General features: G+C 36.5%; 1 protein-coding gene across 9 annotated transcripts in view; it reads left to right on the top strand.

Annotated features, from left to right (window-relative positions):
• Window positions 1-1,714: 1,714 nt before the first annotated feature.
• LOC121315672 (baculoviral IAP repeat-containing protein 6-like) overlaps window positions 1,715-13,556 on the top strand; it is a 148,264-nt gene continuing 136,422 nt past the window's right edge. For 6 of the 9 annotated variants that reach the window (XM_041249958.1, XM_041249959.1, XM_041249963.1 and 3 more), the window contains exons 1-2: window positions 1,716-1,823; window positions 2,209-2,696. In XM_041249958.1, coding sequence (XP_041105892.1) covers window positions 2,489-2,696 — 208 coding nt within the window. In that variant the 5' untranslated portion in view covers window positions 1,716-1,823; window positions 2,209-2,488. Of the gene's footprint in view, window positions 1,824-2,208; window positions 2,697-13,556 lie in introns of all 9 variants that reach the window. The other 3 variants (XM_041249960.1, XM_041249962.1, XM_041249961.1) reach the window with 1 other exon arrangement.

Consider the following 13,556-nt stretch of genomic DNA (forward strand, 5'->3'; position numbering starts at 1 on the left):
ATATATATATATATATATATATATATATATATATATATATATATATATATATATATATATATAAAATATTTTGATTAGTCATAGTATTTTGCCAATAACGGTCCGTGTAGGAAGTTATATGAAACGTTTAGACAACTAAAGCAGGTACTTTTTCTTTACTTCTCAAAATGCACAAACCCGATAATCCTGGGAGACCCATTGTGTCTGGCATAGGAATACTCACAGTAGGAATCTCATAATTTATAAAATCCTTACTTAAGCCATTGATGACAAAAGCAGATTTCATCCAGTTTCATCCAGGACACTACACACTTCGAAAAAAAACTTTAGGAATTTGGCCAACCACCCAAATTCTATACTAGTCACTATGAATGTAAAAGCCCTGTATACTAACATCCCTCATCACAATGGTATATATGCTAATCTCCTCATGGCCAATTTGGAAAAAGGATATCTAGAGCAACATCTCTACAAACCACAATTTTACTTAAGATACATAGATGACATCTTTATTATCTGGACAGGAAGTGAGGCCTCGTTACACCAATTCCGCCATGCTCTCAGTAATTAGCATCCCACCAATGTCCTTCATCTGTTTATAGAAATCCCACCAACAGCCAAGAATACCTACACATCTCTAGTTTCCATCCACATCACACCAATATAGCTGTCATTTAAAATCAAGCTATTTGTTACCACTGGAACTGCTCTGAAACTACTGACAGAAACAAACATCTTTGCAGACTTTATGCTGCTTTCAACAAGGTGTCATTGTCCATCCATCAACAGTCCAAAGCACCTTTGACAATTGTTTCATAGTCCAAGTTTTGTGTTCTTGTGCATATTTTAGACTTTTAGTCTTGTTCCCCTTTCTTAACAGAGGTATTCTTACTGCAACAAGTTCTGATTTCAAGAGTGACCTTCGTACTGTTGATTTGATGGACAATGACACCTGTGCCTTCTGCCAGTTCTATTGTCAATTCAACACTTGCCTTCTTTCTATCCTTAAGGATATTATGTTCAAGTATTGCTCATCCTTGTTACACATCCTTTACACAAATTTTTCCATTGCATTGGAATTGCAGCGATTCAAAATGGGTTATTTGTGTTTAAATTCTGATGCCACCTTTGAATGTAAACATCAATCTATCTTTCCTACTTTTACCTGAAGAAGAGACCTTTTTCAAACCTTTAAATTAATTTTTGTTTAGTAAGTTCAATAAAAGGGATCACATCTCCTTTTCTTTCTCTATCAACTCTGGACTAATACAGCTACCGTTGCATCAGCAGCAAAAGAGTGACAATTTTTTTTTCCCACGGAACTACAAGATATATAATAAATAAATAAAAGCCAAAGCCTTTGGTGGCAGAAATCCCACAACTGTGGGCAATGTAATGAATTTATTGTTTTTGTGTACTGTACTTTTAAGAGGATTAAAAGCCTGGTGATTGGTTTCAGCCCAGAATGCACTGTTGCCGTTGCGTCTTTCCCCGGTCAGTATTAACCTGCCCATTTAGTTAGAGTGAGTGAGTGAATGCGTGCTGTCAGTTGTCGTTTTTACTGGTTTTTTTTTATTTTCTGTTTTTGGTGTGCGTTTTGAATTAAATTAATACAATTAAATTAATTACTCTTTAAAATCATGTGGTGACATACATACAGTTCCATTCTACCAGTCTTCCGAACTATATATGTTCTGACGTGTTATTTTAATGGATTAAATGATGTGAACAACAATATTCTAAAATTCTGCATGATTGTTTTATTTTGTTTGTTTTTTGTTTTTTAATTATTATTTGATTTGAAGAAGAATTACATTTGTGAGGTACGTAAAACCCGATTATTATTATTATTATTATTATTGTTATTATATGTGCCCTTGATTGTCGAGTCGACTTATTATAGTGATCAACTTAGTAAAACATGTTTTTCAAGATAAAATAGACTATTTTAAAATTTGAAAAAGATCAATCTGAAATTACGTTGTGTAAAATGATGAGTATAGTTATTTTGTGAGGGGAACACTAAAAGAAAAGCGCATTAATTTAAGCCAGTGTAAGATTTTTGTCAAGAACACTTAGCTTAAGGTACGTCATGTCAATAAAGCAACTGTCCTGCGTTTTACGTTTTGTTCTTCTGGCGGCTACGCTTGTTTCAGTGATAGTGAATGGCTGTGTAGATATTTCATAATTCACTTCTGTTCCTCGTAGGCTGCATCGCCTCTAGTGGTGTGGAGTGCACAGGTTCTCTGTACGCGAGTTCTGCTTGCCTGACATCTCGCTGCCGGTGAGCGAAGTCCAAAGCTACCCGAATACGAATGGTGAATAGCTTCTGCGGTATCGGGAGGAGGAGCAGCAGCAGCAAGAGTAATAGCCGCAGAAGGAGCGCCAGCAGTGGTAGTTTGGGATTTCGTCTACTTTATTTTTACACGCGCGCTGGACATCAGATCTTCCTGAGACAGACAGGGGAAGGGAAAAAAAATAAAGAAAGATGGCGGCTGCGGCCTCGCCGGGCTCCTGTTCCTCCACCTCCGACTGGATTGTACTCAGAGACGGCTGTCTGCGCTGCGACGAGGAGGGCCTTCGTAGCCTTTCGTACCACCCGGCCCTCAACGCCATCCTGGCCGTCACCAGCCGGGGCAGCATCAAAGTCATCGACGGCACTTCGGGAGCCATCCTCCAGGCCTCGGCATTGCACGGTTAGTTTCTGCCCGGGGCCTGACACTTGGGTTGCGGGCTGGAGTGACATAACACAACGGGCGGCAGTAGAGAAACAAGTGAATATTCTTTATTTAGTTTCAGCCTTGACGTTCAAATCTGGTCCATAACGAGGTGTGTTTTTAGGTGACCTTTCAGGGAATGTCAATTTCCCATTATGCAACTAAACGAAACAATAATATTGCGGTGCAGTAGCCGATTGTCTGTGTTGTTCAGAGGGGTTTGTTGCGATTCAATCATGTTGTGACAGGTTTCCTCAGCAGACCACAATTATTTATTTATGACTTCTTAATGTTAGGTTCACAAATAAAGTATGCGCAAAAACAACGAGGTAGATACTAATGAGAGTGTTTATATAATATTATATCCTTAAAATACTTCGACTAATAGCCAGGCCCAGAATGTTTATAAAGCAGTAGTATTACTACCACTAGCACAGTTTTGTATCTGTCAGTTTCTCGATACTTAGAAGGGTGTGCAATGAGCTAGTGTACTGTAACACTACGACGTTTCATACATGATGGCTGTAATTTCATATTGTCTATCTGTACACTTAGTCTATATCGTGTTAATACTGTGTAGGCCTGTGCTGTAATGGGTTTTGCTTTCTTTATACTTTGGTTTACTTAATAGTGAGATTAAGATATAATTGCGTTCTTTTAGGGCTGTAGTAGGATGCACAAATAACTACACCCTTACACCACACACGCTATTAAAATGCTCAATAATTTATTTAATTACCCTATTGAAAAACTAATGAAATAGGAATCGTGATAAAATAAGTTGTGTATGATTATACTACACGCACACACTATTGTACTTTGGACTAAAAGTCTATATTTGTTAGTTAATCGATTGGAAATAGCTTTGTAAAGTAGTTTTCAGATTAACGTTTTTCATTTTTTTGCACTTTTTTTTTTTAGATTTTGTTTTGCCATTGTTTAAATATTATTTTTAGACCAATAATTGGACATTTACCATAATCAATAAACTTACCCTGTAGCCGTTCTGGTAAGCATAATAGCAGCAGCAGCAGTAGTAGTTTGATCGATTTCAGGTTAGAACAGAGACAAGGTCAGGAGGGGCAAGAGTTACCCAGCTCTGTTGTAGGTCCTGATTTTGTGCAAGCCACTTATTTACAAGCAGGTGATGATATCCAGGCGAAGGGTGTATGATGTTGATTGGGATAACACGCCATTCAAACAGCATAATTTGTTTTGATTGCTGCTCTCCAAAAAGCTGCCAGCTTTCTATAGCATTGTGAATTATTCCAGTCAACACTATTAACCCTCACCTGGGTATCATCACTGGCCTACTGTAGGAAGCTCAGTCTGCATAATTGCTTGTGCAGCTCTAGCCAGGGGATGTTACTATTATACTTATTGTAACTGATCCGTCTTAGCTAGGCATAATATTAAGTGAATGTTTAAAAAAAAAAAAAAGCAGGAGGTTAAATTGCTCCAATGTGTGCTCGGAAATGATTATATTTATATTGTAGGTGGATTTTTGGAGTGTTTTGGGAGAACGGTTTTATGTAAAAATCCGTTAGTGCCTTTTTTCTTGGCCCCAGCATTAATAAGGTGTCCAGACGTAATGGATTCACAAGCTTTCATAGAAACTAACATTCAAACAAAACAAAACAAAAAAAAATGTGCATGCTTGTTGTGAAATAGTTGGAATACAGAGAAAGAAAAAACCAAAAACAATGGCAAGACCTGAAGTGATTACACTGATGTTGTGTTAACAATGATTTAAAAAATGTAATATTGGTGTAAAGACTAAAACGTGTGGTGGCCTGTATGTTGAAAGTATTTTATGTGGTAACCATAGCAATTAATGTAGCACTTCAGAAGTTGTGGTAATCTGAAAGTGCAGTGGTAGTAGTAATTTAGAAACCTAATATAGTTAAACCCACTGCACACAGCCCGACTCAAGCCATCCCGACTCATCTGGGTTTGCACAGATTCCGCGATCAGTTGTTCTCAGTTTTGGTTTGACGTCACAATTTAGTTTTTTCCGACTGGGTGTCTCACACTGCTAAGACTGAATTAAACTGACCACAACTTGATCCTGGTGATTACTCTGTATGCAAATATAATTAATACTGCCCTATACACATTTTTTTTATTAACTTAGCCCAACATAGCGACTCTCACATTATGCATGGCATCGTATGCTGATTAGATGGTGGAGACAGGGCCGCAAGGCAGCCAAAAAGAAGCGCTTAGCCTATTAATATAGCTATTTACCATTCACACTGTGCAAATGTTTCAGGCAGTGTTTGACTTTTTGTATAGTTTGTCTGCTACACTTTAGCCTGTGGTAAATAAAATCCAACCTGTTGATTTTTATTTGACTATGGCCTTGCATTGCTTTTTGTGTAGCTCTATCTTTGGCATTTGTGATTGTATTGAGTTATTGTTTTCGACATTGTGGGACAGTAAAAATATAGGCTACTAACTTCACCGATATTAAAACTACTTACCACATAAACTCACTTGTAGTTCCAAGTGCTTTTGCAATTTCTGTTGTCGCGTAGATTTTGGAGTATGCTTTAGCACAGCAGTCGTACAAACATGGACTGTTGGTCCACATTTGGATGAGCTCATCTTAATGCTCTTTTGTCCAGTATTCCACCATCTTGTATGACAAGTCACATGACAAGCCATGTCACTTAAACCTGCTTCACCATTGGTTGACACTCTTATGACTAATCAGTCTGTCAGTCTTGGTCGGCAACCGCTGCACACAGACAGACTGAACACATCTGAACGAAACTGCGACTGAAAAAGATTCAGCATGTTCAATCTTCAAATGTGAAGACATCCCGACTGAAATTGGGGATAAGGGCACGCACACTGCTACGATTCATCCAGACTGTGTACGGCCAGTTGAGATGAGGTGAGCTGGGATGGCTTGAGTCCAGCTGTGTGAGGCGGGCTTTACTCATTCCTGTTTGAATTCTCTGCATGCATAGGTAGAGGGGCAAAAGTTTCAGATTATAATCTTTCCTTTAGGGGGTATTTTTATTAAAACAATCCTCACGTGGTATATTCATTTGGTATTGGGTAATTTGATATTCATTTGGTTAAAGATAAGTGAATAGGATGTTTTGTTTATTAAAGCCATGTGTCAAAATGACATTCTACATCATATACAAAGTAGTAGTACATGCAGAAAAATTAATTAAAGGCAATCGCAGGACACATGATAAAAAAAAAAAAAAAAGCCTTTATCCATGTTTTGTTGTGGTTTTGCATTTAAGTGGTTTAAAAAAAATAAATAAATTAAAAGGCATTCAGAGGACATCCAGAAGGACGACAATAATTAATAATAAATAAATCCGCACCCCAACACGAACATTGGTTTCCACAGTCTACACTATTATCAGCAATGCAACAGAAGCCGCTGGTAGGTTATTTTCTATTGTTTTGGTTTAATATAATATAGCAGTCTAATGATCCTATTGAAGTAGGCTACAATATTTTTTTTCATTAAAAAGTTGTCGTTTGTTTAAATGAATGTTCCCCTTTCATATTTTGTTGTGTAGTACTCATGTAATCAAACCAAGCAGTGTAAGAAGCTGCTTGTATCGTTTGATGTTTTTCAAATCAAATAAGCTTATTTGTGAGTAAAAAACAACAATAGAGTTGCAGGCAGTGTCATCTTACTTAAAATATCTTGCGAGGCCAGAGTTTCACGGTTCTGACTCGGCTTGCCTAGTCAAAATGACAAGTGTAATACTAACCATACCTTGAGGGCTCCTCTTGAAAAGGCTATTGATGTGTACTTTTTTTTATGAACAATAAAAAATATTTATTTTGGAACAGAATGACGCAAACATATGGAACCCTAAAAGGGACATGGTGCAAATTATAAAAAAAAGAAGGTTAGTGTCTTGTGCACACGACATAATATCTCATGCTCACAAGATATTATTTTGGTGACTGCAGCAGACACCTTGTGGATAGGCTGGAGACAATCGCTGTGTTTTCCTGCTCTTGGCATAACAACTAACATTTCACCCAGTTACAAAAGCAAGTGCGAAAGAAGTAATTTGAGTCACGTTTCAGGATTTGCAAGTTATTTATCTCGATATATCATGAAAAAAATACGCACATATATGCCCTTTACATTATACAGTAGCACTGCTCAAAATCAATGAGGGCCATGCGGCAATTGCCATGGGTGACCTTATCAATTTCTGCAATGTCCCTCAAAATGTAGTTTGTCTGTTTACGGCAACTGTGGCCGCAGTGCCCTTTCAGCTACAGCAATTAGAGAGACGCCTGTATTAGGAATTGTTTGGAACCAAATAACAACATGCATGATTTGCGTGGTTAGGTTTCACCAATTCCATACACACGTGTCATTGTTTCTGAATGTGCTATGACATCGGTCTATAAAGGAAAACAAGCAGTCCTATCACATGTTTTAAACTGAAGAGAGGGATGATAACAGTCTGAACAAGTATAAATTCCTGGATATCTGAAGTGCTGTATTAACACCAGCAGAATATGGTAACCCCAGTTTCATGCAGCAGTTGTGATAGTGACCAAACATGTAGCTTAAAACAGTGGCTTAAAATAAAACACTGCATTCAAGAAATGTAGAACAAGAAAACCTAAAATCAAAATACACTTAAGGCTTGTGTGTTGGACATTAACGAAATGCCCTGAAAACTTAAAATAAAGAGAATAATTATAGTGAAGGGCTGACATGCGGCAAAAGGTCAATAAATAAAAACAAAAATGGAAGTGAAAAGTTTACCGTGTCAAGCTGAAAAACGTTTTATTTGTGAACTACAATAAACCACTGTTGTCTTTTGCCACTCGGATCGTAGGGTGCCTAAATAAAGTTTTGCGTTAACTTGAACAGATTTATCATTTGCTGCACGTTCTTTAGCAGCCGCATTCATCCCAGATATATTCGGTTACATTACCTTCAGGAGTCTGAGGATGATTTCATTGACCTAGTTATGTGACGAGCTGATAATATCTCTTGACTTCACCAAAGAAGCAGGCATGGTAATTTAAGACATTACCATAGTAAAAAACAGTAACTGTAGTGTGGGTTTTGTACTAAAGCAGGGTCAGCTGCTGCAGGGAAGGTTTATTTCTCAAGCTGGCCATTTTAAGAGTGATGACCAGCAGAATGCATATAGATACTTGGGACTGAAAAAAGAATATAAAAGAACATTTCGTGGTTGCAGTAGAAAACTTCCAATCATTAAACATATATTTAAGATTGTGATTTATGAAAAAAATGGCTTGGAAATATCTAAAATATAATACTGTGGTGTATTTCGTATCAAAATAACAGAGCAAACTCACTGAAATTTGAACTTTACATGGTCACATGTACAGAAAAAAAACTTAAGAGCTGCTGTGTTACATGCTGTCCGATCAGGACACTAACACTGAGCGTGCGAGCTGCAGCATGCTATTTCCCACCAATTCCCTTCACGACACTTGCAAAATATGTCAAGTATAAAATGCTGAGCCATTGCAGTCATCATCTGCATAGATTACCCGTTCAATAGAATGAGGCACAAACAACTGTTTTAGTATCACTTTGTGTCTTAACAAGTTGTTATATTTTAAGAAGTTAAATATGGTAATTGCATTTGGCGACTTTTTTTTTTTTTTTTTTTTGGCCTACGAGCCATTGGTACCTAGGCAAAAAGTTAGAGCCATGTCTAGGTTGCTGGTTGACAACAAACCCCCAGCATTTTCTGAATAAATACGTAGTTATTAAGTTTAACTGTGTTGTTTCTTTCTGTGGCCAATAGTTAGCTTTATATATGAATCATAAGCAAAATGACACAACATACTACACTTTGGTCTTGACTTCAGTTTAGGTGCATTGGTGCCCTGTACACATGTATTGAGCTGGCCATTTTGGCCTCGCCGTTCTTGTTGCCAATTTAGAGCCCTGCAGTAGACTACAACAGTTCATAGTTCCTGAACACTAACTCGCAAGAGAAAACCATTTTACCCTATGACGGTCTTTATGATGAGGAGTAAATCAAGTCACGTGTGCTCATCGATTTGCAAGTTATTATTGGGACCGACACATTGATGATCAAGCCCGTGCCTGCTTTTGTTCTCAGAAAGTGGGTGCAACTGCTAAGCAGAATGATGGCTGATCTATCAAGATGACAGTGTTGCAAAGACTGATAGAGAAATTATAAAATAAGAGAAAATCACATGGTTACCATAATCTCTTACAGGTATTAAGCAGTAACTTGTACTCACAAGATTTTTAATTTACACCATGTCCCTTTAGGGCAGGGCTTCTCAATTCGGTCCTGGGGACCCCCTGTGGCTGCTGGTTTTCATTCCAACCGAGCTCTCAATTACTTAAGTAGACACTTCATTGAACTAATACTTTGCTTAATTAGACTATTTAACTTGTTTTCAGCTCTTAAACAGTTGCAGTTCAAGTTGCTTATAAAATGTTATAGCTAACTTAATTAAAATACAGAACCCAGTAAGCAACAAAGTCACAACATGTATTTCTTCCAATTAAAGCAACAGTAGCACAATGCTGTGCAAATACAGAAAAATAGTTTTTGCCGTATTTAGAATAAAATAACACCCTATCATATAGCAGCCTAAATATTCTACATCTGTTTAATTCTAACAAATAACATTCCTAAAATAATCTAAATAGTGCACATATTTTAACCTGGCCAAAATAGAAAATTGCAATAGTTTAGCATTACTAACAAACTAGCCATTAAGTATTAACCTCAGATTAATCTAAGTCAATTTACTTTGTTTATTTAATAACTCATGTAAATAATTCAAAACAAGGAACATACCTAGTTGTATTTTTAATGGTCAGTGTCAACATTTGCACTACTATCCATTTACAGAAAGTCAACAGTAGATGTTTTACATTGAACTCCAGACCAGAGTAAAAAAATAAATAAATAAATAAATAAATAAAAACTTCTTTCCAACTCCAAATATCTTGCTTTTTCTTGGTCACTGCGTTGTTCTGCTTAGCATTTAGTATGTCTTTATATTCATCATAATGTTAAATTATTTTTCTAATTTCAATGTTACCCAAGTTTGGCTTCCTTCTTTCTGCACTTGATATATGTTTATTTTATTTCAGTTTACATATTCAAAGTTTGCCGGTACCATGCTCCCAGATGTTGTTTTATGACTGCCGAGCAATAGCTGCAGAAGCTGCCCTGTGCAATCATTACAGGGGAATTTTAAGCAGGCATCTGGGCTACATTCAATAGCGCTCTGCTGTGACGCTGCGCAACAGAAGTTGGCTCTTATTGAACGGGGTGTTACGGAGAGGAAACTTTCTAGATGGCAGAAAATACATTGTTATGTTTTTGCATGAATTTGATAGATTGTGCAGAAAATCTGCTATTTTTAATGGCTCTGTTGCACTTGCATTGAGAGCCAACACCATTGCTTTAGCGGCAGTAAATTCAAACACATGCAAGAGTCCTGTACGGATTGAAAACTACGTTATTGTATAAGTGGTGTTGTACAGCAAAATAAAATAAGATGTTTCTATTGTATAAGAGGAGTTGTACAGCAAAATAAAATTTAAAAAAAACTTTCCAAAAATAGAACAATTTATTTTTTCAACAATTATTCAACCCGTAACATTTTTTACAGCAAATAAAAAATAAATAAAAACTTTCTAAAGAAATTATTTCTTCAATGATGCTTTAAATACACCTGTGAATGACTTTTAGCAGTTAGTTTCTTTGTTTTGCAACCTCCTGCATCTGCCTTTTCTGTTCGTCTGCAATGTCGTACAATTTAATCATTATTATACTAATAATAACAATCTTTATTTTTATATAATGCCTTTCATAGTGGACCACCATCACAAAGCGCTTTACAAGATACAGAGTAATGTAAGGCCGTCTGAACAAACAACAACAAGCTGAGCATTTCAAATGTTGCATACGATGCTGCAGATTCAATTTGTTTAAAAGGAAAAAATAGTCCAATAATTATGCTGTTAATTTAAATAAACTATCATTTTTTAGGAAAAAGAATGCACACAGATATGTTGGTCAAAAAGTCCAATATGTGGGCAAATTACACCACAGCCTCCACACTGGTATTGTACCTTCGCCATTTTGAAATGCCCGCCAAGTCCGCTCGTCAGAATGTTAGCTGATGTTACGAAGCGCGCTCGGTGTGCAGGTCGTTCAGTAGAAAGCGTCACGTTTACTGTAGAATGTTGCTGTTACAAGTATTGCATAATTAATTGGAGTCCTTGCGCCTTTATTATGCAAATATAACAGGCTTAAGACGGACTTTTAAAACTTGTCAAAGGTCGGCATTTTAAAAAAAAAAGACGCGTTTGCTTCTACTAGTAGCTAATGTATAAGGTTTTTTTGTGTACTGAAATATGTTATATGCTATTCGAATAGTTTGTTTGTGTAATCGACTTCGCTAACCCATCCCTAGTAATTTAAACTTTAACATTGTAGGTTTTTGCTTTGAACCTGGGCTTTGCTATTTTACATTAAAAAAAGCAATTGTATTAGTCTTCAAATATTCTGTTGTATATGTGTTCAGTATTCAAGCTCGGAACCACTGGGGAAATTACTTGCATAGAAATGCAGTGGACACTGCTGAAAGCAGTTAGTGCACCTAAAAAAGAAATCTATAAAATGTTATCTTAATGGTAAGGCTTTTTTTGCTTTGTGATTGGAGCACTAGTATACCACAGCAGCAATATTTTAAAGCCACTCTGAAGGCAGCTGAGAGTTTAATGGGAGTGAAAGATACAAACATTTTTTGTCTATTGAAGGAGATTAAAGGGGTTTGGATGAGTCTTTTAAAAGGTACCAAAATTGACTAAACCATAATTAATTAATTTCTGTTTTACAACCTTGATGCAAGTTACCATAAAAATTGTTTTATGGGTTGCACTGGTGTAAAAGTCGCTCCCCCCTTTTTGAGACTTCAAATTTAGGAAAACACAGTTTTTGTGTTAAAATAGTGCTTTTTTACAATAGGTGTTCAACACTGATAAAGAAAGATAGCTACACAGGTTTAGTTTAAAAATAACCCTTGTTTACAACATTTTATTCCATTAATAATTTGTGTTTTTAGTTAAGCTGCTAGAAACTTTCAAAATTTCTAAGTAATTGAAGAAAATTTAAAGCACTGTCAAAATATATCAAATATAGATATTGTAGCGATCTGTACATTAGTGCTTATGTACTGTTTTCCCTGTCTGTTTGCATGCTGTGTGTTATTTCCTTTCCGCTGTATTGTATTCTGGCATTGCTTGTTTACCTTTTGTGCATGTATTCCCGTACCATAGTCAATAGTTTCAACTGCATTGGCTTTTTCAAATTCATAGTATTATTTCAAATTTAAAAGAAAAGTATTACACAGTGCTGCTTGCATCAGTTAAAAAAGCAAAAAAAAAAAAAACAATAAACTAAACAGTGCACCATATAATAACCAGTAAACAAAACATCTTAATGTTGCATGCAATGCGGTACAATTACATTTCCAGCTGTAAAAATACATTAATTTTGTCTTGTTAATCAGAGCCATTCACATACTTTACAAGCATACCACTGTGCTGCACTGACATGTAGAACAATTTATTGTATGATATGTATTAAAGTAATTCAGAGTACTCCATTCAAACAATGTTTTTCTACATAGGGCCAAAAACACGTTCGGCTTGTTTTTCTTTCACCATATTTAAGTTTGTCTTTGTTTCGTCTCCAGTCACATACTGTGTTTTCAGCACTGTGATGCATTTCAACAACAGCGTGCAATTTCAGACCTGTTTTGAAGCATTTTTGTTGTTTGTCTGACAGTCCTGCTTTATCCCATGTAACGGAGTCTTTGGCTGTCGGGTTCGTTGTGTACGAGTTGTTTGACCCAATACAGGAATTTTTCTTTTTCGGCTCATACTTGCTCACTTTTATTCACACAGTAAAATAAACAAACAAAACAAAAACTCCACCTGGGAGTGCTAAACTGAACTTTTTTTTTCTTTCTTTCCGATTAATCCTAACCTAACACTACTTGACGGCTAAGCTGTTTCCCAGTCACACGTAATCCCAGGTCTCCACGGTACCTTTGCTGATTCCTACCAGGCAGGTCTCCTCTTGGCTGTATGCAGCCTTCACCACAACAGCCCTCAATGGGGTTTCCCCTGCCTTTATGCAGGGCTCCATTAAAACAAAATTGTTTTCAGTCTGAGAGAGTCCGAACGCTTACGTTTAACATTCAAAGTGACTTACTGAGAGGAACAAAGTAAAACTTTTAATTAGAACAATGGTTTTGTGTTGGATCCTGAAAAAAATAATTGGGTTGTTGAGAGTTAAGTTTGTGTGAGCCATAATAACTCTTGCTGTAGTAATCCCATTGTGGCACTGGTACAGTAGTTTAATATTAGATACACAGGTGTGTATGTCGCACTGGTGTATTAGTTGCTCCCCCCCTTTTAAGGGCCCCGCAAAAAATGCCTAGAAAATCGACTATTACAACGGTTTTTATGGTAAATCTATCCAATGTGCAGTCATGCAACTATAAGTTTCTTTAGTTTGTGACTTGAGTTGTCCCAAAAGTGACTGTAAAATTGAAGGCAACTGGATCTAGTGTACAGTATACTGTATGGGTTTTACTGTAAGTTATTGCTTAAGGCAAGGTGGTATAACAACGATAAACATTTTTCCATTATGACACTGAATTGTTTAACAGTCTTGCACATTTACAGTGTAAAAGGTATGTTTTTTTCAGAATGAGATGCAAGTTTTTCTATCTTCTTTGGGAGATTTGTTTTCTCAAGACTATAGATGTTCACTCTTTGGGTTTTGACTG

This window comes from Polyodon spathula, chromosome 5, assembly GCF_017654505.1.
Source record: "Polyodon spathula isolate WHYD16114869_AA chromosome 5, ASM1765450v1, whole genome shotgun sequence".
NCBI lineage: Eukaryota > Metazoa > Chordata > Actinopteri > Acipenseriformes > Polyodontidae > Polyodon > Polyodon spathula.